Source organism: Anoplolepis gracilipes, unplaced genomic scaffold (assembly GCF_047496725.1).
Source record: "Anoplolepis gracilipes unplaced genomic scaffold, ASM4749672v1 Contig19, whole genome shotgun sequence".
In the NCBI taxonomy this organism is placed as follows: domain Eukaryota; kingdom Metazoa; phylum Arthropoda; class Insecta; order Hymenoptera; family Formicidae; genus Anoplolepis; species Anoplolepis gracilipes.
In genome coordinates, this window is record NW_027328667.1 from 34,087 (window position 1) to 61,948 (window position 27,862).

At 34.4% G+C, this 27,862-nt stretch overlaps 2 protein-coding genes across 3 annotated transcripts in view; both read left to right on the top strand.

Annotated features, from left to right (window-relative positions):
• LOC140675531 (short-chain dehydrogenase/reductase family 16C member 6-like) overlaps positions 1-12,802 on the top strand; it is a 37,932-nt gene extending 25,130 nt beyond the window's left edge. For both annotated transcript variants that reach the window (XM_072910127.1, XM_072910126.1), the window contains 4 exons: positions 5,295-5,456; positions 7,979-8,061; positions 10,695-10,811; positions 11,163-12,802. In XM_072910127.1, coding sequence (XP_072766228.1) covers positions 5,295-5,456; positions 7,979-8,061; positions 10,695-10,811; positions 11,163-11,370 — 570 coding nt within the window. In that variant the 3' untranslated portion in view covers positions 11,371-12,802. The remainder of the gene's footprint in view (positions 1-5,294; positions 5,457-7,978; positions 8,062-10,694; positions 10,812-11,162) is intronic.
• A 6,906-nt stretch (positions 12,803-19,708) lies between these two features.
• LOC140675567 (uncharacterized) lies at positions 19,709-20,215 on the top strand. Its single transcript, XM_072910155.1, has one exon. The coding sequence runs from the start codon at positions 19,709-19,711 to the stop codon at positions 20,213-20,215; it is 507 nt and encodes a 168-aa protein (XP_072766256.1).
• Positions 20,216-27,862: the final 7,647 nt, after the last annotated feature.

Here is a 27,862-nt window from a genome sequence, read left to right on the forward strand (position 1 = left end):
TTCAAGGTAATCTTGATCTGATCTTGGCGACGGCGACGCCACTCAGACTAATACTACTACATAATGCGTTACTTAAAACTCCATAACTTTTGTATAAAACATTTCTTTCAAAATTGCGTATTTTTTGAAATATTAAGAAGTTTCCACATTTTCGTACACCCTACAAAGCGCTGTATCTATTAAACCATAGTCAAAGTAAAAAAGTTCATTAACATTATTTGTTCTGCTCATTGTCAGTGTCCCCTTTTATCTCCTACTTGGTTGATTGGCCTTATCTTTTGAAACATCCTGTATATATAGGGTATCCTGGTAAAGATAGGCAATTTCTTGTGGGCATGTAGAGCAGATAAAAACAACCCCATATGTTCCTATAAAATTTTTTTTTATAATGCATTTCTGCCGAGATATTTGTCTCTAAAGTTTAAATTTGAGAATTATTTTTCTTAAATAACTTTATATTACTTTGTAGATCTTAATAATGTATAAGAATTTTTTTTATTATTAAATGAAAATCTTTAACATAATGTGATAGATTTTTTATATCTCAAAGAGCCAAAATCAGATCACTCTTTTAACTTACAAAACTTTAAAGCCGGTAGGCTTTTTTATATTTAAATTATGTTTTTAGATTCTTTACATCTTTCTCTAAGAAAAAAGTATCTTGTTTCATTTCATTAAAACTAACTGTTTTCAAGAAAAACACATTTGATCGATAGAAAGTAAAGGGTATGGCCGGATAAGGTAAGCAAATCTGCCCCTGCACGTACAACAGATCCAAATTAGTGTCATAAGTTGACACCAATGTAATATAAAATTATGTTTACCTTAAAATAGTATTTTTGTGGGAGTTATGAAGGGGGGAAAAAATTAAAAAAGTAATTTTTCTTGAAAACGACTAAACCAATTTTCATGAAAAAAATATATGTTGTGGAGATCAATGAAGCAATTGTTCAAAAAAATTAAAACATTTTTCTGACGAAAAAAAAATTGGTGAAAAAAATTTTTGAATTCTTTTTAAATTTTTTTTAAGGGGATATTTTTGAGTGACACCTACTATATTTTTACAAAAACATTTTTGAATTATCTATTTTTACATATATTTTTGCCAAATAAATCAGTGTGGTGCAACATAGTTAAAAAAAATAAAATTCATGAACGCAATACCGCCCTGTACCGTGCTGCACAGCGCTGCGCAGACGGCTCCAGCGATGACGAGTGAATTGAGCTCTCTCTCCAGCGATTTGATCACTCTGCGGCTGAATTCTGTTGGTTTTGGATTTCTGTTGTTTTTGTTTTACTTTGGACCTGATACGTGCGGGGGCAGATTTGCCTACCTTATCCGGCCATACTCTTTATTCGTAATAATTGAATAATGATTTTTAAAATAATGCAAAATTGTGTATTAAAGAGAGAACAATTACTTAAAAAAAATTATTTATTACTGTAAACAAATAAGAAATGTTTCTGGGATATTATGGCGGGTACATCAATTCGTGGTGTACGGGAATGCGTTAGAATCGGTGGAAGTCATTTCAAATATTTTATAAAAAGTGATGGCAAATTTGGCCCATTTTTTGGACCTCGATTTCAAACTTTTTTTCAAGCCAAATAGTACTATTAGATGAAATATTAATTCCAGTAAAATTTCAAGATGAGCATAGGCACGGTTCCGGAGATACAAGGAGATGAAAGTGATGTTTTTCAGTCAGGATGTATTGCATAAAAAAGAATGCGTGCCTGAAGTTCACGTAATATTGAGGGTATTTTCTGTCGAATGGATCATCTATGATTCATTGTTCAGAGAATGAACAATCTACTATTCACCGCTATTTCATTTATGGGAGTGGTGCTTTATAAAGCACCTTGAAAATACGTTCCCTATTAATCACTGACCAAGTCTTTGAAGCAATTCAATTACCGAGGAAATACTCAAATTGAAAGATAGAGTCTCGCTACATGACGCACTCACAAGTTCTCTCACAGTTGAAATACTTTACTATTGTTCATGTTCGAAAACAAGGTCATATTTGAATTCGGCGTAAAAAAATCCATAAAAAAACGATATGTTTCACTTTGTTATATATATTTTATTCCTTGGTACAGACACTTTCGAGTTTCGTGTACTTTCATGGATTATGAGAAACCATCACTTTCACCCCTTCATATCTCCAGCACCGTGCCTATGCTCATCTTAAAATATTTCTCCTGGATTAATATCCCATCATATAGTACTATTTGGCATACAAAAAAGTTTGAAATTCGAGGTCCAAAAAATGGGCCAAAAAAGGTCTTTTTGCCATCACTCTTTGGCTAAATTTGTTTTCTTTTAAATAAATTTTAATGCTCAACGTTAAACAATTTTAATAAATGTAATATATATATTACATTTTTTGATAACGAATAACGAAGTTAATAGTTAATAAATTACTTTTATCGTTACTTTTACAAATTTACTCGGTATAATTTTTCATACAAAAAAACATTGATAAAAATGTTGGAATACATCATCACATAAACGCTGAAAAATTTTTTCGATATCTTGTTTCTTTCTACTTTGTAAGAAGAGTAACATGTATAAAAAGTTCTTATACATGCTACTTTTATTAAAAACGTAAGCAGTAAAATATAAATAATAAACAAATCAACATTTTTTTATTTGCTTAAGACCATTGCGCATGACAAAATTTTTAAAAAAGTTTGTTTACAATTTTTTAAAAGTTTCTCTCATTCAAAATAATTTATTAGTAGCGATAATAATTAATAGCGACATTACTACATCAAAATGATATCATTTTTGTTATTTTAATGTAAAATAATATTAAAAAATCTTTTGTATTGATTATACAGTGAAAATTTTTCCATATTCTGAGTTCATATTATCACTAAATGTGCTGCTAAATGTATACAAACTCATGTATAAAAACATTTAGAGGCATGATAAATGTGAGTTCAGAATATGAACCTTAGTGCTTAACTTGATCTTATATTTTAAGAAATTATATGTATATAAAAGAAGTAACGGAAGATATAACAATTATTACTTCTTTTAATAATGGTAATGGTAACGAGTTACTTTTGACATTGATAATAAGTTATTTATTAGAAAAAAAGAAGGATAACAATAACAAGTTTTAAGAAAGAATAAATTATGGGAAAGCTAATATGTTAAGGGTATTTTGGGTCACTGAATCCGAATCTGACCTTAGAATTTCAAAATGCTGTAATCTAAGATGAAGGATTCAATATGGCCGGCGTTTAAATGGTCAAAAATGCAAATGTCATTCACAGGGTTGGGAAGTAACGCGTTAATTGTGTAGAGGAATTGCGAAGGCTATAAAGCTTTAGGAAAACCGCGAATGTTTCGGCGACCGTGGCTTTCTTTTGATGCGTAATAGGGAGAAGTTTCTCGTTACATGCGGAGTCTCACACCCGGGTGGTCGATCTTCTAATCGATTACCAAAAGGCGACTATTTAGATTCTAGGCGACCGACTTTGTTACATTTTTCGATAATAAGTAACGAAATTAATAGTTACTTTTATCATTACTTTTCAGACAGCACATGTCTTTAAAAGATGCTTAAAAGACACCTCAAGACGTTTTATTGTCTTTTAAATATCTTTAAGATATCTTTTGGCCTTTCTGTACTGTTTGCGATTTTTTTCGAATATGTTGAATATACTTGAATAAACTATACTTTTTTTGACTATAATTTTCAAATAAAGAAACATAGAAATTTTTTGTTTTATGCATATGCGCGCATTTTATAGTACATGTAACATATACTGTAGATACATGTGCACATATGCACGAAATGAAACTTAGAGATTGATAATAAGAAATAAGAGTATCAAAATGCAGTAAATTGTACTATGCAGTTAATTGTACTACCGTGGTGGTAAAAGGAAAAAACGATACTATTGAAAATCATGATTTTTTACCAATTATTATTACTCACGTACATTAGCAATTTTTCTTGCACATAGCTCGTGAATTTTCATTATCATTCATAATTCGGGCATACTGCTTTTATTTTGTTGTGGAAGTTTATTATCACTATCACTCAGATATATTCACTCGTTCATCACTTAGGCATACTGACTTTGTATTGTTGCGCTTTATTTTGTTGTGAAGGTCTACTGTCACTCAACATATTTATTCATTCAGTTACTAACTTTTCTTACTTTTATTTTTTGTTACTTTTTTTGTTATCTTTTTACTTCTTTATTTCTCAAAAATGATGTAACAGAAGAAGTGTATGCGTTTCACAATGAGAATATTTCAAAATGTACATATCCGAACACGATGTTAGAAATCGCGCGACTTATTCATAACTGAACGCTTGGACTGTGAATCTAATGTATATATTTTTTGTTGTACATAGTATCAGTAGGATGTAAATATTTTGCAAATATCTTTCGTTCCAGTCTGTTACTAACATATCTTTGCGTGGCACTAATGAGCTCCAAGAAGAACGAAACTGGAAATTCTCGAGTCATACTTCTTGATTTACTAATGCATTATTAGTCAAGCTTCTATAGTCAAATTCCAAATTTGAAAAGAGCATCATCAAAAACCTTTATAATATGTATCTATTCGGAAGTCCTTTCCTTTGAGGATATCAGTACCCGCGAAAGGCGTAAAACTAGAATTTTGATCTTCTATTCCCGAGTGTTTTTATTTTAATTGCATAGAGATTCCACACATTTTCGTTTTTTTAATGTAACGTAATAACGTAACTTCTTTAATCTTTAAATTACACTGTTATGAAACGCAAGAGAATTAAATTTTTAGTATCTTTATTTAAATAATCACGCTACTTCTTTTCTGTTTTTTTGTTTTCATTTTACTTTTACGTTTGATTTACATTTAGCTTGTTGACGCTCATAAAAAAGTTTATAACAAATAAATTTGTTCTTCACAAAAAATTAAGGATATAATAGTAGGCCAACTACAATTTCTACATAACATTAACTTACGTAGAAATAAGAGATATAATAAATAAAAATATTTTAAATGATACAATTTTGACTATTTTTTTCTATATATTCTATATTATAATCCTTTTGTAGCTATTTAAACTATTTTCATAAATAAAGTGCGTACTACGAAAAAGTAATTTTATATATTTCAAAATTATGTATCAAAAGTGATAAATATCAATAGATAGAATAAATGTCACAATAGATGGAAATGGACAAATGTCAATATAGAAATATAAATGGAATAAAGTTAGTAAAATGCTTTAAAAAAATTGCTATAATTACAATAATATTTTTTCATAATATATTTTCAGACTGTAAAAGCCTTTCTTCCAATGATGTTAGAAAGTAATAAAGGACATATCGTGAGCGTAGCCAGTTTGGCTGGACAATGTGGAGTTCCTAAATTGGTAGATTATTGTACATCTAAATTTGCGGCTATGGGATTTGACGAGGCTCTTCGAATGGAACTCGAGGTAACTAAAATCTATTGACAACTTATTAAAAATCAAACACTTACAATCCTATTCTGTAACTTTTATCAGTATATTATAACACATGAGTATATTACACATACAGGACTCGTAACTATGTAAAAAAATGCGTTATAGTTATAACCCATGCGTCCCAAGCGTGATTAATCATATTAAGTAAACTAATGCATTACATATGTTGTTATACATTTGCTGTACGTTTTCTAACATTAAAATAGATAGCGATATTAAATGCAGCAACATGTGGTTAAACGTAATTAGATGATGAAATTTCAAGAGCAAATAATGAGCAAACTGAAACGTTATGTTATCAGCAACATGACATCAACTAATGGTTTGTTATTTTGTCTACAACATCATGACGGCAACAATACAGATATAGTGATTCTAATTCGTTGTCATATTGTATATATGTCTTTCCTCTATAAGCTATTAAGTATTTTAATGATAACTTATCAACAAAGTATTAAAAATATGAAATTGTTATACTTTTACGACAAAGAGACAACATTTAGTTTTTATGATTTCATATAAAGTTCGTTCACTTACCGCTATGTGACACACTATACACTATCTGTATCTGTATTCAAATTTTCATGAGAATATATAAAGTTTACAAAACACAGCTAATAATAAAAAAATATATTTTTCTATTAGTATAATTTCTGATACACTCCCAACACAAAAGATTCAAGATCTTGAAAGATCTTGAACTAATTATTCGAAAGTTGAGAGATGAGTATCTGAATGAGTATCCGAAAATCATTTTTTGACATTTACTTGAGATGTAAAATAGAAATCTAATTCTATATAAATAAAATCCTTAATTTATAAAATCCTGATTTGAGTTGTTTAAATTTTATTGATTTATTATTTATTTAATAATATCTTTAAAAAAACATTTATCAAAAAAATGTTATGGCATTACGTTAAAATCTATTAGTATTTTTCGTAACGTCTATAATTGTCATATATTATTAATCGTGAATGACAAATTGATAACAACACGAATTGTCAAGTTGCTATCAAATCTCCTTCTTGCAGATAAATCGGTGTTAATGTGTTTCTATCAGTTTGTTGTTCTTAAAATTAGAAATTATACCCGGTAAAAAATTTGTTATGTATAATCATATATGATATATGACCATATAAAATTATATAGAAATATATAAAATTTTATATAAGTTATGTATAATTATATATAATAATATATGACTTGTATAATTATATATAATTTTATATTAATGTTAGCTAAATGTCAGTCAACGATAATACAAAATTATGCATACTATACATAACTATACATAACTTATACAGAATTTTATATATTTCTATATACTTTTATATTGTTATATATAATTATATATGAGAAATTTTTTACCAGGTATGTGAGCTCAACATAATGTTGTTGCACCTTGTTCCTAGTTTTTCAAAATTAGTTGCTTTAACAATTGTGGGTAACATGACTTCAACATCCATAGACCATATACTATTAAACCGCACATTTCATTATTTAGGTTGTTGTCGAGTTATGGGAAAGAGACAGACATAATCGACTACGGGTGTGATAAAGAAACTATTAAGTCCCTTAAAGAACTAAGTGAGTTTTGTTCCAAAAGGGGAACCCTTCCTTAAAATGATCTTTGCAAAAGGAGAAATTAAGATCAAAGGAGAATATTAAGATCATTTATCAAGGTCCCACATATGAGTTTCAATGGTGTAAAAGATACAAATAAAAATACCGCTGAAAATGATAAAAATCAACAAAACAAAACTCAGTTTCAATGACTTTCATATACATATATATATATATATATATATATATATATATATATTATCAAGGTTATGTTTTCATAACATTTAACTCGTCTCAAAACATGTTTCTCGTCGCTCATTAATTATTAATTGTAAGAAAAATTACTACAAATATTATATGCACTCATTTCAACAAATTAACAAGAATCAACACCTACTACTTCGCACGAAAAGTCGCAAACCTATGTGAATTCGTATAATCATAAACCTCGTTTCGCATCCGAAGCACTCAACGATAGATTAAATCTCGCTTTTTGCAAACAGTTATCATATTTGAAATAAAGTGCTGCAAGCTTTACAGTATTTACAGTCTTTAGGTTAAACTCTGCTAGAATTAAAATCCCAAAGATAGGACCTTTATAAATAATTTCTATATATCATAGCAAAATCACTTGCAAAAATTCATTTCAATCGAAGGGATTCCCCCTTTGGAACTACAGCTGTCTACTAAGTTTCCTTGTCACACGCGTGGTCGAGTATGTCTGTCTCTTTCCCGTAACTCGACAACAGTCTAAATAATGGAATGTGCAGTCCAGTAATATACATATGATCTATGGCAATATGGAGATATTTGGAATTATAGTTAGAACGCATGTGTTATAGTTATAACGCATGTGTAAAAATCACAAAATAGCCTGGTGATTTAGATATTATCAAACTAATTGATCAACTATTTTATATTTTCTTAGTATGAAGGATATGATATCAATACAACGGTCGTATGTCCTTACTTCATCCGTAGTACCGGTATGTTCGATGATGTTCAATCAAGGTAAATAATATTTTATGATTTTTACGATTTAATACAATGACTCACAAAATTAATCTATGTTTTGAAAATTTTAAAAATTTATTTAAAAATTATATTTTTTATAAAAGTACTAATTTTTACAGCTATTAAAATGTTACGAAGGTTGTGAAATACCCTGTATTGTGTGTGTGTGTGTGTGTGTACAGGATGTTTCACATAAAGTGTTGCAAAATGTTTTCTTCAAAACTTGATATTATACAAGAATATATTTTAGATAAAATTTATAGATTTTAAAAATAAAAAGTTCATAATGTTGAATTTTAACTTTTTAAAACTATTTTTCAAAGTGTAAAGATCAACAAGTTTTTTAAACAAAACTACTCTCTCTCTTTCATTTTTTTAATAAAATCAATTTCTTAAAATTTTTTGTTATTTTACTTTTTTAATTATGCAAATATATATATATATATATATATATATATACAGGGTGGACCATTTTAATCCATCCAGTCGAATATCTCGAAAACTAAGCCCGGGAGAGAAAAATGTTTCAGACAAAAGTTGTATGGTTTCGACGGGGCCATAAGATGGTACCATTGGTTTGACCTTGAAAAGTCATTTGAAGGTCACGTGAAGATCACTTCAAGTTTTTTAAATAGAACACCCTATATATTTTTACATATTCTTGTAGCTCATCTCGAGAGCTTTCCATAACACTTATGACAAAGTATTTTTCATTAAGTATTTTTTGAGTTATAAGGCTTCAAAGTTGCAGTATTTTGACATAAAATACAAGATATCTCGTAAAATATTCATTTTTTGATTATCTTACTCTAATATTTTTATGCACAGAATAATGAGACGAATCAATTGGTGTACAGAAAACACATAATTATGTTAAAGTAAAAATGTGTAACTGTTAGTTGCAAATTCAGATTTTTACTTTAACATAATTATGTGTTTTAATTATGCCAATTGATTCGGCTCGTTATTCTGTGCATAAAAGTATTAAAGTAAGATAATCAAAAAATGAATGTATAATAAGATATCTTGTATTTTATGTCAAAATACTGCAACTTTGAAGCCTTATAACTCAAAAAATACTTAATGATAAATACTTTGTCATAAGTGTTTTGGAAAGCTCTCGAGATAAGCTACAAGAATATGTAAAAATATATAGGGTGTTCCATTTAAAAAACTTGAAGTGACCTTCACGTGACCTTCAAATGACTTTTCAAGGTCAAACCAATGGTACTATCTTATGGCCCCCTCGAAACCATACAACTTTTATTTAAAACGTTTTTTATTTAAATTTACGGATTTTTAGATATTCCAGTGGATTGATTGAATCTAAAAATCTGTAAGTTTAAATGAAAAATGTTTCAAATAAAAGTTGTATGGTTTCAAGAGGAACATAAGATAGTACCATTTGTTTAACTTTGGAAAGTTATTTGAAGGTCACGTGAAGGTCACTTTCAATTTCTTAAATAGAACCCACTACTTTTTATTACATATTCTTGTAGCTTACCTCGAGAGTAAAAACACAGGAGAGACGGGGTTCTAATCTCTCCTATGTCTTCATCATCCTGATGCAAGCAAAGAATTGCCTTCTTTCTTTCGCACTCTTGTACTACACACACGCACGTACGCGTACGCCTGTTTTGAGCTATAGACGCAATGAAGAATACGTTCACTATATACATATTCTGTTTAAAATTCTCTTACAAATTTTAAAGTTGAATATCTCCGCTAAAAATAATTGAATCTAAAAAATCAAAGTGATTTGAAAGAGTACATTTTCAACTTTTATTCTTAAATTGGGGCAACCGAAAGAATGATTTTTAGATTATGTGCAGCCATCTTAATTTGTATTGTCGACGTACTGAAATTTTGGAGCTGAATTCAAAGTGTAAAACGGCATGTAAAAAGAAGTCATATCTAAAATTTAGTCTTACTACTTGAAAGCTGATACTTTAAGTTTCAAAATGCTTTTTTTTCATTTCTGTACGATGATCTTTTCGCCTCATATGGCCTATTTAAGTTTGGAAAGAGTTTTTTGTTTAAAGTGGAATAACTTGGCAAGAAAAAATCGTACAACTAAAACTAAGAAACAAAATGAAAGTTAAAGGAACAGCCTTTCACGCGAAATTGGTTTGATAAACTAGAAAAAATCACTTCACTCGGTGTAATACATTATAAACTTGAGATTTTTATTTCCTTATTTGTCTTATTCAGCTTCAAAGTCACATAATTTAAAAATTAATGAATGTATCATGGGCCCAAGAGCATCTCAAAGTAGACATTTCAAACTTTAATTTTTTTGGTTCGTTTCAGTAGGATAATTTGTCGCAAAGTTACAGCACTTCACAGTTTGATAATTTTTTCGTCAAAAAATTTTTGTCCCGTTAATTTTTTTGAGAAGTGTGTATACATATATATATATATTCGCATAAAAGTAATATATGTATATGTATATTATGTTTATATATATCTGCGTATTATACAATAATATATTCGGTAAAAAATTATGAGAATAGAATATCAAAAAATAACATATGCACGTACGCACGCACGCACGCACGCACGCACAGTGTAGCGCAATGTATTTGTCGCAATTAGTTTAAAGAGATTGTTATATTTAAAATGTATTGTAGATATATTCCAACTCTGAGTCCGAATGCTGTAGCTGACAAAATCATAACAGCAATGAGATGCAACGAAAAATATGCCATTATTCCAGGCTATTTGCAAATTCTACTAGCTTTAAAATGGTGAGTAATTTATTAAGTATTATTACATACATATTACACCAAATTATATATTTGAAACGCATGTATATAATTAGGTTAAGCAATAGTATAAGAACTTGGGCGAAGTTGTATTGTTGTATATTTGTATATTTGTATAGTTGTATATTTTTTAAACCTAAGGGCCGATTTCACCAACGTCGGTTAACTTTAACCTCGGGTTAAATTATATGTTCATCTTTTTCTCTTGAACTTATCTAAAATAGATAAAGATATAATTTAACCCGAGGTTAAAGTTAACCGACGTCGGTGAAATCGGCCCTTAGGGGAATAATAAACTACTACTACTACTACTACTATCTATTTAAAACACAGGATATTTCCATGGTCGTGTTCCGCCATGCTTCTTCGTGGATTGGTCAAAGACGCTTCACCGAGCCATGTGGATCGTGAGCCATGTGCAACTGCAACTACAATTATAACAGAAGAAACATGTATTGTTTCACCATCGAAGGATCTAAACAGCGCAACCATTCATCAACAATTGACCAGACGTATCTCTAGTTCCGAAAGAAAACCTTAAACTTTTTCGTTTCTTTGGTTTTTATATTGGTTTAAGATATTTTTTGTCAAATGCATTTTTATTTTGCAAGGTATTAATGTTGATCTTCAGGTTTATAAGTTATATTTTAGCGGTCAGAAAATAGGTAAATTGCGAGATAGATTAATTTAATGCAAAATTAGAAAGCTTCCACATATATAATACGATGATTTTGTATTGATTATATCAATTGATTACTTCAAAATTATGTTGAAACATCTTGTTTAATATTAGATAATAGGTTCGTTATAATCCTGCTGAAAATTTGAAAAACATGTAAATATATATACATATATTCACCTCCTAGCAATCCTATCACATCTATGAAATTTTACAGTAATTTTGTAATACTTTAAATGTGATTTAGTAAAAAATTATTGATAATTAAACTTAAAATTATTTGTGCGATTCTTGTTATCGCATTTTACTTTCTCACTCTAAAATATAATAAGAAAAATAGATGAATAATATACTGTTACAAAAATGTGATACTGAACTGTAAGTAACGTCAGTATTAGATATATAAAAAAAATATAGTCAAATGTTCATTTTCTTAACATCTCTCAGTATTTTAATATTTTTTCCTGTGCTACTCTGTTACTATTTCACTTTGTGATTTTGTGACTATGATATCATAAGTGACAAAATGAGTAAAAAATGAATTGTTCTTAATTTTATTACATATAATGCAATCAGCGCACAACACATGTTCCTTCTACACATATACCATTAAATCTGATCATTTTACATCACGGTTTTATATACAGGTCTTGAAACAAAAGGCTTCTGCCCACAAGACGCGGAAACGCTTGCTGCGTGGCAAAAAGCGACCAATTACTGTACTGAAATGTTGAATTCGATCCAAGCGGTTCCGCGTTCTGTGAGCAAAAGGTCGAAGCTAAATTTTAATAGTGAAAAAAGGGTCACATTTGTCCATTAAATTAGAGACTATTGCTGCCTCTATACGATGCTAATGACAAAAAATAACCCCACTAATTTAATTATGCGTTTTAAAGATGACATTTTTAAAGATACATTTTTCTTTCGTTTCTTATATTATTTTTTTTTATTTCTTATATCATTTGTACATTCTCTCTATCGTCTTTGCCAGATGTATCAGTACCTTTGACTATACAAGTATGGACTGCTAACACTCCAGTTTTTCCCATTAGAGCAAACGAGAGGTTTTGTATCCAACATTTATTGATTTTCAACGCCACCATCAAATATCAAAAGCTCAAGATTCAAATCATGAGGTCTATTCATTGTAGAAATAGTAATGATATTTTAAATTCTAAAAAAATTATTAGATATGTATGATATTTATTATATTTTTAATTTTTTATATTTTATCACAGTTCTACACACTTTTATTTTGATTCGCCGTTTTCTCGTTGGTATTATATAGCCCTGTAAGCGCTTAATGTTAACAACAGACCTGAAGTTTGCGTTAGCAGTCCATACTTGTATAGTAAAAGATTGGTACTTAATTTTTTTATTAAAATTTAAGGTTACGGTAGTCCTAATCTTCATCGACATGCTTAATTATTAATTATTTTGTTTTTTATTCGAAAGTTTATAACTTTACTTTCTTTGATAAATTTTATGCGTTCATTTTTTTAAAATACTTTTTTTGTCAGAAAAAGTTTTTATCGGAAAAAGCAGAAAAAGTTACGATGGCCAAGCCGTACGCTATACCAAAATGTAAAACGAGTTGCAGAACATTAAAAGAGAAAAAAGCTTATAATTCAAATGTTATAAAGAAAAAAACTTTTAAAATTATTTTATATAAGATATTTTGTTTTATAGAAATGATTGCAAAAAAATATAGTCTCTCTGTTCTTTCGGTCTGCATATTTTTAAGTTATATATATATATATATAATTATTATTAATATTTATTAGTATTAAGTATATGAATAAATATTATTATTTTTAATAATTATTGTTAGCTAATATTATTAATATACATATACAGAATGGCATCCATTTGATCACGTTAATATTGACCATGTTGATATTAATCATGTTGTAATTTACCACACTCCGAATTGGCTATTGTCCTGATTGCTCACGGTTCCGATTGATATACAACAAAATTTTGTAATATAAACATGCGAATAATTGAAAGCTTAGCAGAGTACAATTATAGGCTTTGTCACGCATCCGAAGTAGGGGTCGATATGTGTTGAACGTCGCTTTGTGTGGGAAGTCGCAAACCCATGTGGAACCGTATAATTGCACATTCGAAATAGCCCTATAGTCAATCGGGACCGTGGTCAATCGTGACTGTGATCAATCGGGACAATGGTCAATCAAAACGGTGATCAATCGGGACCGTAGTCAATATCAACGTGACCAATTGCAACGTGGTCAGTGTTATGTAGTCAATCAGGACCATGGTCAATATCAATGTAGCCAAACGGGACACTCCCATAAATACATATTATTAATATTAAATATTTAGGGTCTGAACACAATAGACAAGTAATTAAATTAAATATTAAGAAAGATTTACTCTCTCTTTCTTTCTTTCTTTTTCTTTCCTTCTTAATATTTAATATCTTGTTTATGCTCAGATATTTAGTATTATTTGTTATGTATTGCGCATACACGCATCTCTGACAAATAACACGGCTCTTGTGGCCACAAGGCGAACTAATTTAAAATTATCTAAATTTTTGAATACCCCCACTATGTTTGTGTCAAGACCTACATGCAGACCGTGACTCATTCTCTAGAATTCATTGCACTTGACAAGAAATAAATATACATACACACATATATATATATATATATATATATATATATATATATATATATGTGAAGAGAAAGATAGAGAGAGAGAGAAAGAGAGAGAGAGAGAGGGAAGGGAGGGAGATAGAAAGGAATCTAATTGTAAGTGTAAAAGTGCAAATAAAACACACCTAATGCAATTTGAATAAAAATTAAGTAGATGAGTTAAGAGTAAGGAAGTTATTTGGTTTTTGATATATTAAGAATATGACTTAACTATATATTAGAACGAGAATATCTAATTTGATACTACATATAGAATTGCAGAAGTGTATTAGTACCATAAAGTTAACTACAAATGTTTGACAATTCTACACAATTTGTAATGATCACTGCTTTTATTATTACTGTCCTATGTATATAAAAGATATTATGCATTATAAGAATGAATGGTATTATTGTATATCAAATTTACGAACGATATTATTATAATAAACGTAGCGCGCGGTTTTATGTTTCAGTTCTCCAAAGTATAATTTTAAGTGATAAATTACATAATATCGTATGCTACGTTATCAAGGCATTAAAAAAGAGTATAACATAAAAAATATATGTAAAGTTTATACTACGTTAATAATATATAAATATATATTATTAATTATACATTAATATTAATAATATATAAATATGTTAATAATATGTAAATCTTAGTAAATATTGAGAATGCAGTCAAAGCTCTTTATTCGCCGAGTAAAAAGGACCTATTTCGAGCTAAGTATTCAGTCATCAATCATATATAATTTTGTAAATAATGACATAAGGATATCTTCTGAGTATAGTAATAGATATATTTATAATATAGACATATAATATCGATATTTTATAACAGATTTGTTATGTCATGGGCAGCTCTGATGATAAGCTATAAAACTGAATAAAGTGACATTATTAGTAGGTCAGAACTACTTTCAAGAGATTGAGGATCAGAAATTATTTTTTCTTAAATACTGCTATTATTATCTATAAAATTATATATGATGACTGGGCGTGGATGGCTCAAAATCCTTATGAAAATGGGCAAAGGTTTTTGTAATCACTCTTTATTCATGATTAGCAAATTCTGTATTCACGGTCAAAATTTCAATTCTATTCTATTATTTTTGTAAATTTCTCATAAAAACTGACCTTTAATGAAAACAGGTCTGATTTTTAAAAGAAAGATAGAAAAAGGCCGAATAAAAGCTTATTAAGTTTAGAAACCTGCAAAATGCTGCAAAATAAGAACAAATTATCAAATTTTTAAACCAATTTTTAATCAATCGTCTAATAATATTTAATAATTAAATAATTTATTGCAATTTTAGTAACGTATGTATGTCATAATTAGAAAATATTATGTAATCATATTGAGTATTACTTATATGTGTTTATTAATTTGAAATAAAATCACCTTTTTAATAATATATTTCTTAATTTTCAATTTCCTTGGAGCGCATCTCCTAATATTCTTATTTATTACTACCTATTATTTTATGTATTACCATTCCAAATTTGCTTTTTCCATATTGGCGGCATTTAGCAGAACTTATTTCTCACGAACAAGTTCCGTTAAAATGCTGCCTAATAACTTTGATTTAATAGGAAGAAATTTAGATAAATATATATATACCTATATAAAATATGGATTTGTTAGGAAATGAATAAGTTTAAAAATCCATATATTTTTGTACGAAGTGTTGACTCCATTGCGCAATACAAAAATTTAAAAATTTTTTTCTAATTTTGTAAAAGTTATCTTTAAAAATCGCTATTTAGTAAAATATTTTTTGTAACTTTTCTGTATATTTTTTAGTTGTTAAGAGGAATATTCAAGCTTTGTTTTTAGCTTCGGTTTTTTTTGATATGATGATTTCAGGCTAAGTTATCACTATTGAAAGATGTTAAAAAATTGTGCTCATTTTTTATGGCTCGTTTTTTTGCAAGTAAATATATATATATATATGTATATATTGCGACAATTTTTCTAACCGAAGATTAGAATAGGTAGTTAACCCCGCACGCGCGCGTCCATTCTTTTCTCCGCTACTCGATCGCGTGCGCGAGACGGAGATGCGACAGAATGGGAGCAATTCCGCCGCTCAGAGAGAGCTGTGGGATAAGATGGAAGGAAACGGGTTGTGCGATTGTCGTCAAAAAGAAAGCGAAATGATAGAGAAAACGCACAGATAAGGAACGGGGAGGTTTCATGCGTGCCACAGCGGATGTGAGAACATCGCGCGATCTCGAGAATTGGACGCCAGATGTGGTGACGCGTCATTTCGCGAAACGCACCAAAAGTCGCCAAACGCTAAAGTTCTCCGACATGGGTCGACTAGCGGTAGAGGGGCAGGGCGGATGTTGAGTTCGTGATAAACGAGAGGTATACGATACAGAGATGCGACATATAAATAAACGAATACAAAATAAATCAGCCAAGATTACAATAAAAAAATAAAATAACAATCTTTATTATAAAGAACAATGAGCTGTAAGAAAGCGTAATGATTAAGCAATTGAGATTAACAGATCAAAGGTGAAGACTCAGAATTGAAACAGAGAAAGCTAACAGAAATGATTACACTAGATAGTCAAACCTGATGGTAGAATTATCGTAATAGAAGTAATGAATAGACACTGGATCGCCAGATAAAGGTGCCACGCCGACATTGCACAGCGGCTGATTCTGCTAAGCGGATTAACGGTTACGCGACTTATTGTCGTGGCGAGCGTTTGATATAATAAATACAATACCAACACCGGATGTTGATTCGTCCGCTATCTCGTTACCAGATATTCCGATATGGGACGAGATCCAAGTTGAATAGAGATGCCCAGTAAAGAAGCAGATCTCAGTCTGTTTTTAAAAGTTAGAATTAAATAATTAACGTCATGAAAAATTCTTTTCGAGACTATCTTACTGATTACGCTGAAAGAGAATATGAAGTCTCTAATATTGTTTTCAATAATATCCTCGACCGCAAGGACGATAGCCGAACACTCCGCTAAGTATATTAAAAATTTTGCATTCAACCTGTACATCTTCCTAATTCTGAGAGAGAGGGAATGGAAGGATACTCCAACGAAAGGGAAGTGCTCACTCTTAGAGGTGACAATATAAAAAGATATCTTAGAATCCAAACAAATATAAAAAGAATGGAAAACCTGCTCGAGATCGGAGGAGTTTGTCATTTTTTCAACGTTTCAGGGGAGAGGGGTGACTTGAGTCCCTGGTAGGAAAAAGGAGGTTTCATAAGGAATCCTACGGGAAGGAAAGGAGTTCAAAATTCCTTACCAGTGCGGCGGAGCCGGGAGGAGACGATGAAAACATCATAAATGAGTGTCCATTGCCTCATCCAGGCCTATCTCAACCACTCCACCAGGGCGTAGGACCTTCTGTATCAGCATGTGGCCGAGTGGTCAATTGATTTGGCTGTGACCGCTGAGCCGTACTCGATCCCTAAACACAGAAAGTTCTAAGGGGACGAGTGCGGCTTGGTGGCCATAATGAGTAGTGGACGGCGCGGATTCCTCCCTTTCACGCCCGTTGTAAAGAGGAAGGGGTTTGTAACCGTCAACGGGAGAGATAACAGTGGTGGGGATCTACTCCTCAACGAGGCCTCGCTGAATTTGAAGAACTGCTGGACGGGGTGAAGGGCATGGTCAGGCGCTTTTTGTCCCGCCCTATGCTGATCGCCGGAGACCCCAATACCAAGTCAAGGACTTGGGACTCCTCGGTGAGCAGCAGAAGCGAGGCCCTCGAAGAGTAGGCCGAGGAGCTTGGTCTCATACTCTTAAATAGAGGCCAGGCCCTCATATGCGTGCGCAGAAACGGGGAATCCGTAATCGACGTTATGTTGGGATGCTCCCACCTGGCTCGCATGGCCTCCGGCTGTAATGTGCTGGAGGGGGAGGAGGAGTTATCGAACCACCGATACATACGGTTCGACGTCTCCGACCCCTCCTTGGGTTTCATGCAGGAGAGGTCCACTCGGGGGAGAGGTAAATCTCCACTACGATGGACAGTCAAGAAGCTGGATCGCGACCTTCTGATGGCCGCCGTCATCGCGAAAGTTGGTCCGGAGAATTGGTCCGTCCCGCCGGAAATGTAGATGAGGAGATGATTCGGCTTCGGGGAGTGTTCACGGAGATCTGTGACGCTGCTATGCCTCAAAGCAGGGCCGCCCTCCCGACGTAGAGGTCATCTCCATCCTATTCCCGTTAGATGAGGGGGAGGTGGCCTGTCTGAAGACGTACCCCATCCAATGTCAAGGGTCATGGACGAAGGAACTAGGAGTAACGGAGGAGCTTTGCGGAGTGATGAAAAGGCTTCGGGCTAAGTCAACGGCTCCGAGGCCGGATGGTATCCCCGTAAAGGCCCTGGCCTTGACCTTGGAGGTCCTGGAGAGGATGTGAGGCACTTCTTTAATAGCTGCCTCGAGCGCGGAAAATTTCTGGCAATATGGAAGGTAGCGAATATGGTGCTCCTCCAAAAGGAGGAGAAGCCCGCAGGGTCTCCCTCGGCGTACCGCGTCATTTGCCTACTGGACGAGACGGGCAAGCTCTTTGAGCGAATCATAGCTGCCCGCCTTAGAAAACACCTATCTTGGCGGACTGCCAATTCGGAGAGGACCGATTGACGATAGACGCTGTCAAGCGTGTCAAGGCCTCTTGGACGCGGCAATCTCCCGGGGAGAGAGGGTGTTGTCGATGTCTAGAGGCACCGCCAACGCGTTCAACTCTCTTCCCTGGGAATGTATACGGGAGACGTTTAAACATCATGGGATTCCCGTATATTTGATGTCCGTGGTCCGGGTCTATCTGAGAGACAGGTGGGTAGAGTACCCGGGGCGGTACGCAAAAATGGGAAAGAGGGAGACCCGTAGGGAGGTTTCGCAGGGATCGGTCCTAGGACCTCTCCTGTCGAACTTCGATTATAACTGGATGTTGCGAGGCACCCTCCTCCCGGGCGTGGCTATGGTTTGTTACGCGGATGATACCATGGTCATGACCTGGGAGAATAACTGGGGAAGCGCTATCGCACTAGCTGAGGTGGCGGTGGCACATGTGGTCGGCAGGATCAGGGCTCTGGGCTTGAAGCTCTTAACAAGACCGAGGTCGTATGGCTTGCTCGGCCTTGCGTCAGGGGGTCGCCGGAGGACAGAGACTTCTTGGAGATTGAGGGCGTCAAGGTCGGAATCGGGACGTAAATGCGATATCTGAATCTCGTTCTCGACAGCCGTTAAGATTTCGGGCCGCACTTCAACCGGTTGGCCCCCCCAAGTTCATACGGCAGCAGCCAGTCTTGGCAGGCTGATGTCGAACTTAGAGGGGTCCAGGGATGGAACGCATCGCTTCTATATGGGGGTAGTGCAGTCTGCTGCAATGTACGGTGCCCCCGTGTGGCACGAACGGATAGGCGTCAGCCACCGCATACGAAAAGTACTCAGAGACGTACAGCGGCGGATGGCCCTTCGTATCATCAAGAGGTACTGAACTATCTCCTACGAGGCGGCGTGCATAGTGGCGGGGAGCCTTCCCCCGGGGAGATGGCGGTGGGCGTGTACACCGAGATGTACAACATCAAATTGGCTCGTCGCCAACAAGCCCAAGAGGAGGGAAGGCGAGAATTCCCGGCACTGGTAAAAAAGATCGAAGCGTGGCAGCGAGTCCTACTCCGGCAACGCAAAACAATTGAATGGCAAGAGACCCTTGCTGATGCAAGGAAGGGCCTACGCGCTGTTGGAGCTATCCATCCATTGTTGGAAGAATGGGTGAGTAGAAGGCATGGCGCCCTCAGTTATAAACTGGTGCTCACAAGCCACGGCTGTTTCGGGGAGTACCTGCACCGTATAGGAAAAGAGCCGACCACGATGTGTCACCATTGTGGCGCCCCGTTGGACAAGGCAGAGCACATACTGGCCGAGTGCCCTGCGTGGTTAGAGAGCTGCCGTATCCTGCGGAGCGCTATGTTTTCCTGTCCAGCATGGTCGAGGCAATTTTGGACAGGAAAGACGAATGGACGGCGGTGGCTTTCTTCTGTGAAGACATTATAGTAGTGATATAGGAGGGTTTCTAACCCAGGAGCTCGAGGAGGGTGTGGGGGCAGGGGGAACCGCGGGCGCGGGAGGATAACGTCACGCAGGTCCGCGGCGCGGTTGGTATGCGAGAGGTTTGCGGAGAGGAAAGAGAGGTCCGCGATGCGGTTGGTAAGCGAGAGGTTTGCGGAGAAGGGGGAAGAGGTCCGCGACGCAGCCGGTAGACGAGGGGTTTGCCGAGAAGGGGGAAGAGAGGTTCGCGGCGTAACCGATGGGTCCGCGAGTAGGGAAGGGATAGAGAGAGATGGCGCGATAGGCGTTCGCAACGCGATAGAGAGAGACGGAGCGATAGACGCGTAGTATAGGATAGGATAGGATAAGGAGACCGCTATGTGCATTGTACAATACATAGCGTATGACAAGGAGAGCACGCGTGGTGGGAAAAGGAGAAGATTACAATAGAATGATAGTGTGAGAGAGAAAGAAGGAGGATGCGGAGAAAGGATAGCGGAAGCGCGATAAGACAGAAGCTAAGGCGTACGCGAGAAAATATGTTTTTGTGTTAAGTTTTTATATATTAAATTTTTTTTATATACATATTAAATATTAAATATTAAATATTAACTTATTATATTAAATATTAAGTTATTATATCTAATTATATATATATATATATATATAATATGTGAAGGAAGAAGGATGGGATTGATGAAGAAGGTGCAAATAGCAATATACGTATTTATCATAAATATAATTTTTTATTCAAAAAGTGTATACATATAAAGTGTGTGTATGTGTGTGTGTGTGTGTGTGTTTTAAAATTAAAAATATAATATAATATAAAATTTAAAAATAGAAAATTTAATATTAAATATAAAAGATAATATAAAATATAATATATAAAATATGAAAATATGAAAATTAAAAATATAAAATTTAAAAATATAAAAGATATAATAAGATATAAAAAGATATAAAAAGATATAAAATGATATTAAATATAAAACTTAATAAAAAGAAAACTAAAAATTAGTCGGAGAGAGGCGGAGGGGAAACTCACGACGGCTGCTTCTGTAACAGAAAAGAAAATAAACATCTTTATTAGTACCTTAAAAAAAAATATCTAAAATTTGACCATATTATATAGAGATATTTACAATACGAGGGGCTCCTCTCCAAATAGCCTGCGGAGGGAGAAGATATCCGCATACATATGCGGATACTCCGCGTCTAACTCTCGGGTACCGGAACCATCGCCCCACAAATCCTCCCATTCGGCGCTCTTTTTTTTGTAGGCCCGCACCCAGCGCACCTTCTCCATGTGCGCGATGTTGATATATCCAGGGATTGAATCTGTATTTATGCGGAAAATCTATAAAAAATTAATAATTATAAATATAAATATATTATAAATATATTATAAATAAGAACGTATAAAATAATAATAAAAATTACATCTCCGAATAATACGTTCAATACCGCCTGGAATAGGGCGCGGGCCAAATTTCTCACTCGTCAGATTGACCGGCGGTACCATCGCCGGTCAATCCCCTCGGAAAGCCGCAGGTGGTATCCCGACGCAAAAAGCCCATCTATAAATGCTATAATTTGCGACATTTTTTAACTTTACAATATAACTGGATCACTGTCTGACATTTTATGACAGCTCCAGCGGAGGCTAGGTAACGTCTCGGTAAAAAAATAGGGTAGGGGATGAGCATGACATAAGAGTTAATACGAATGCTTACTCTTCACAGCTGATAAAAAAATTAAACGCTGACGTGGACTGTCGCTTCACACAGCATTCATATAGATAATTCTAATTGAATAGCTATAAAAAGTATGAAAATATCTAATAAAAAATATAAAATATGAAAATATACAATATAAAATAGAAAATATAAAAAGATAAAAAAATAAAATAAGGGGAAGGAGGGACAGCGCGCCGCAGCATCTTCTGAAAAAAAACATCATTATTAACATCTTTAAAATTTTATAAAAATGATAAAAATTATAAATACACACACAATTCATGCAGAATTTCTTCGTTTACCACATGCGTGTATTAATTGCGTGAGAGACAAGTCGCTTTCTTTTCTCTTCTAAAAAGTCTATCCTTTTTTCTCTCTTATCATCTATAGCAGCTTTTCTTTTCGGAGATGCTTCATTTCCGCAACAACAGGATCCTCAAATTGTAAAAGTTCTACTTCAGTATCCTCATTGATCACATCACATAAAAAGTCTATATCATCACGAATCTCGAAAAACAATTTTAGCGATCTCGTATGAGTCTTTGGCAAACCAATTACACGATTTCGCAAAAACTGCACCACAGAAGTCACAGAGCCACCGAGGGCGTCGGAACGTTCTCTCCACCGCATCTTATCGCGACACTTACACAATAATAGTTTTATTTTTCATACAAAACGGACAAAAATTACACGGTATTAGATGATACAGCGGTCTCAGACATCCGCCGCATTTTCATGTAAATCACGGATTTGTTGATAAACTTCACTTTGATGTGTGCATATCACATCACTCCTAATCTGTGATCTCTCCGGTAATCGCATGAAACACGATATACAATGTGTAACAGAAATCCCAGGTTTATAATAAAAAGATATAGTGCACAGTTGTTTCATTTCATTATATGTATGTACTTGTACATCATCTAACGTATGATTAATAGGTTCTACAACATCACTGAAATCATTAGAATTACCGTCAAAAACACTATCGTGTAAGGATTCTACATCCGAATCAGAATGCTCGGACGAAAAGTCCATCGAATCGGACAATTCGGCAAATTCGAACGAATCGGACGACTCGAACGAATCGGATGAAATGTTCATCAAAAGTGAATTAGGCGACTCGGACAAATCGGACGACTCGAATGAATCGGACGAAATGTCCATCAAGTCATCTATAAGCACAAAGTTTTTTTATCAGATATAACAAAAAAAATGTCACAAGGATGATCGCAAACTCGCGTTTTCTTCCAAACTCGCGTTTTCTTTATCAGATGCGACAAGATTGTCACAAGGATGGTCGCAAACTCTTCTACGGTACACGCTCCTCCCAAATATATATTTTCATCTCACATCTCTCATCTCCCTCTAACTCGAGTATCATGTCTCATCTGCATCAGCATTTTTTAACATCTTTAGCAGAATGAATGTACATCCAACTATATATATCATACGTTTTATAAAGAATAGGCGAAAAAAAATAATAAAAATCAGTAATAAAAACGGTAATTTATTTATTGCAAACATCATAGAGTAAATCATTTACAGCACATGTTAACAATTCACAATCTACGAGTGATTTGCCGTCAAACGCATCACTCTCACTATCACTTTTACCGCATCGTAAACGTCAGTGATATTGTTGCGTTGCAAAACGCTAACAAATTGTTTAAACTTTTCATTAACAATATATGTATTCTGACATAGCCAGATGCATATGATCGATACAGTCTTCAAAATCGAATAAATGCACCAATGTTTGCGGATGCATATACAAAGAATTATTAGATAATGTTAATTTAACAATCTTGGATTCAGTTAATGTAATCATTTGGATAGATAGATCGCAGATCCATAATAGCGCACTTTCAGTCGATTGTATATGTCGTTCAATATCAGCACGTTTCTGCATCAATGAGTGCCAGGTAACGATAGGCAATATTATTTGATTGCCTCGGTTATCACCAACAAGTAATTCCACATATGACATAGCTCCGACGCTTATTCCAATCTCCAAGTATTTGTATGATGTCGGGGTTAGAGCATACCTTCTTCCCAAGATACGACCCGCGCGATGAAACACGGATGAAATGCTGCAAAATTTTAGAAAAAATGTTATTAAAAATATAATATTAATATAAATATTAAAAATATTATTTAAAACTAATATAAATAATAAAAATATTATTTAAAAAATAAAACTTACTCTTTCTTTGGCAGAGTGTCCGTAATCGGGACGTAATAATTCATATTGCTTCCTTTAGCGGAGACCAAATTATTTTAAGTATTAGAACACAATTTAGCACTACACACTGCAATGTGGAGAGGGTGATTGTTGATACAGCATTTTTTGATGAAATCACACCTGAATATTCTAAATGTACGTGACAAATTATCAAAAAGTAACTCGCAGCTGCATGTAATTTGAAACTACAAATTATCCATGCGCTGACAAATCTTACTAAAATGTTTAAAGTGTGCGTGACAAATCGCAAAATTGTCAAGGTTAAATGACAACTATATGTAATTTGAAACCGCAAATCTTTCGAGCGTCGATATACGGCTGCTAATATTCGAAATATGACAAATCTTTGAGATGACGTCGTCCATAGGTGACAATCCAACGAGACATGACAAATCGCGGAATGCAGCTGCATGTAATTTGAAACTGCAAAACTTTCGAGCGCCGATGTGCAGCTGCTAATATTTAAAATACAGCAAAAAAATTTTTTGACATGACGTCATCGTTAGATGACAAATCGCGAAGTGCGTAATAGAAACGTTTATGAATCGCGATATAAAATCGCAAAGAGGTGCATCTCCATTATTTTCGAGTCGTGCATCTTGTTCGGTCTGAAAAACATGGCGGAGCAAATTGTGTGGGAGCAATCCACCCGGATAAATTCAGTGGAGGAGTACATTGCGTGGGAGGCGCAATGTGATGAATGTATCGAGTTGAAAGAATAAAGTCGAATTAAACGACCACGATTATCGATCGGAAATCGACAATCGCTGATTGCTCGAATCGCGCGACTCGAAGGACTGAAAAATGTGTTGCGCAGGCGTTTCGTACACGCGGGTGCAGGATGCAGTTCGCGAGAAAATGGATTAATTTGGCGAGAGATCTATACGGCGTTCGAAGGTCGTATCTTGACTGGTACGGTTATAAATTATAATCACATCAAACCTCGTCAATTTTTGGAAGACGCGAGCGACATTGTGCTCAAGCACGTGCGAGAGGTTATGCAAAAACACAACAGTGTGAAAGTGAATACAGTACGGCGAGTTTGTGGCGGGCAATAAGCGCGCCAATAAATCAATCAATACGAGAAACTTTGAACTCTTTTGTACATCCGATTTACGCGAGTGGTATGAGCGGCGAGTCGTCGAGCCCATCCTTGCATTGCTCGAAGAATTTCAGGAACGCGATAGCGGATGGGCATTATCACGTATACTAAATTTGACTGTAAATATAAATAAATATAATCCTATGCGCACCGGATGTTGCGTGCAATTACCGCGAAAGATAATAATGATACGAGCAGTGGTTAACGTGCAATCTCAAGACAATGCATGTTTTGCATGGACGGTAGTGGCTGCTCTGTATCCAGTTGAAAGACATACAGACCGACAATCATCGTACCCGCATTATACAACAGTACTGAATTTCCAAGATATTGAGTTTCCAGTTACTCTTGATCAAATTAAAAAGTTTGAAATTTATAATGACATTTCAATCAATGTGTATACCATCGAGAATGAAAACATTATCCCGTTACGCCTTACGGAGCAAAAGAGGGACAAGTACGTCAACTTGTTCTACGTGCAAAATGCGCGAGATATCGGACAGTTCGCGTGGATCAAGAATTTATCCAGACTTGTTAGTATGCAACTCAGCAAATACAAGATTAAAAAATATATCTGCGATCGGTATGTATATTTAATAAAACTGTCTAGAAATATTTAAAACAAGAATATAAAAATTTTAACTTTTATTTTACAGATGCATGCACTATTTTCACTCGAACGAGAAACTACAGTCGCATACAATAGACTGTGGAAAGATGAACGACTGCGCTATCCGGTTACCAAGCGATAAGGACAGGTGGCTCGCATTCACCAAATACAACAGGAAGGAGCGACTACCTTTCGTCATGTACGCCGACCTGGAGTGCGTTTTGGTGAAAAAAGAAGAAGAAAGTTTTTATCAACATCACCAAGTATTTAGTATCGCTTATTATGTACATTGCTCGTGCGATAATTCGTTATCCGCGTATCATTCTCGTCGCAAAGCCAATTGCGTTGCATGGTTCGCCAACGAACTTAAAAATTTGTAGCAACGTGTAGAAAATATTTTAACAACCAATGTCCCCATGGTAAATTTAACGCAAGATGAATGGAAAGAATTTCGAAGCGCGACTCAGTGTCATATATGTGAGAAACCATTTGTGGAAGATGTTGATACGCGCGTACGCAATCATTGTCATTTGACCGGACGGTACAGAGGTCCCGCGCATTCAAATTACAATCTAAATTAGAAAGAATCTTTTTGCATTTTAATAGTATTTCACAATTTATCCGGTCTGATTCTCACTTTATGATCGAGGAAATAGCCACAGCGTTCGAAGGAGGAATCGATTTACTTCCGATAACAAAAGAAAAATATATTTCATTTACAAAACATGTTAAGGGTACGAAAGACAAACCGGGAAATCACATTAAATTACGTTTCATAGATTCATATAAATTTCTTATAACAAATCTCGACAAATTGGCGTCTTTTCTGAGCAAGGATAAACCCAAAATTTTACAAATGGAATTTAAAAATTTATCCGCCGAGGATTTCAATTTACTAACAAGAAAAGGTGTCTTCCCGTACCAGTACATTGACTGCGTAGATAAATTGCAAGATGCGTGTTTACCATCGCGAGAATCATTTTACAGCTCTTTAACTGGTAACACAGTATCCGAGAGCGATTACGCGCACGCTGAAATTGTGTGGAAGCGATTCTCCATTCGAACGCTAGGCGAATATAGTGATTTATACCTCAAAACTGATGTCTTGTTACTAGCCCACATTTTTGAAAATTTCCGCGAGTTGCATCAAGAGTTATGGGCTCGACCCCGCATATTACTATACTCTTCACGACTACACATGGAACGCCATGTTAAAGCATACGAAAATTATATTTGAATTACTCACAGACATTGACATGGTTATGTTTATCGAACGAGGTATACGCGGTGGTCTGAGTTAATGTCCCAACAGATACGCGCGTGCTAATAACAAGAACATGCAGTCGTATGATACATCGAAACCGTCAACGTACTTGATGTATTTCGATGTTAATAATTTATACGGATGGGCAATGTGTCAACCATTGCCCTATGCCGATTTTCAGTAGGTCGATAATGTTTCCAATTTTGATGTATCATCGATTGCGCTCGATTCGTCTACAGGCTACGTCCTCGAAGTCGACCTCGAGTATCCATAGCATCTTCACGATTTGCACACTGACCTACCATTTTGTCCGACACGCGACAAATCACCCGGCAAGCGCGAGGACAAGTTTCTCGCAACCTTATACGATAAGAAGCGTTACGTGATACACTACCGCAACCTGCAGCAATGTTCCCGTCACGGTCTTCGTGTTGCAAAAATTCATCGTATATTACAATTCACTCAATCTCCGTGGCTCCGTACTTATATAGAACTCAACACAAAATTTAGAACACTGGCGAAAAATGAATTTGAAAAAAATTTGTAAAAACTAATGAATAATGCCGTGTTTGGCAAAACAGTGAGAAATGTGCGCAATCGCGTAGATATTAAACTTTTAACAAAATGAGACGGAAGGTACGGCGCAGAGACATTAATTGCAAAAATTTTCATAGCAGGAGCGTTTTTTCGGAA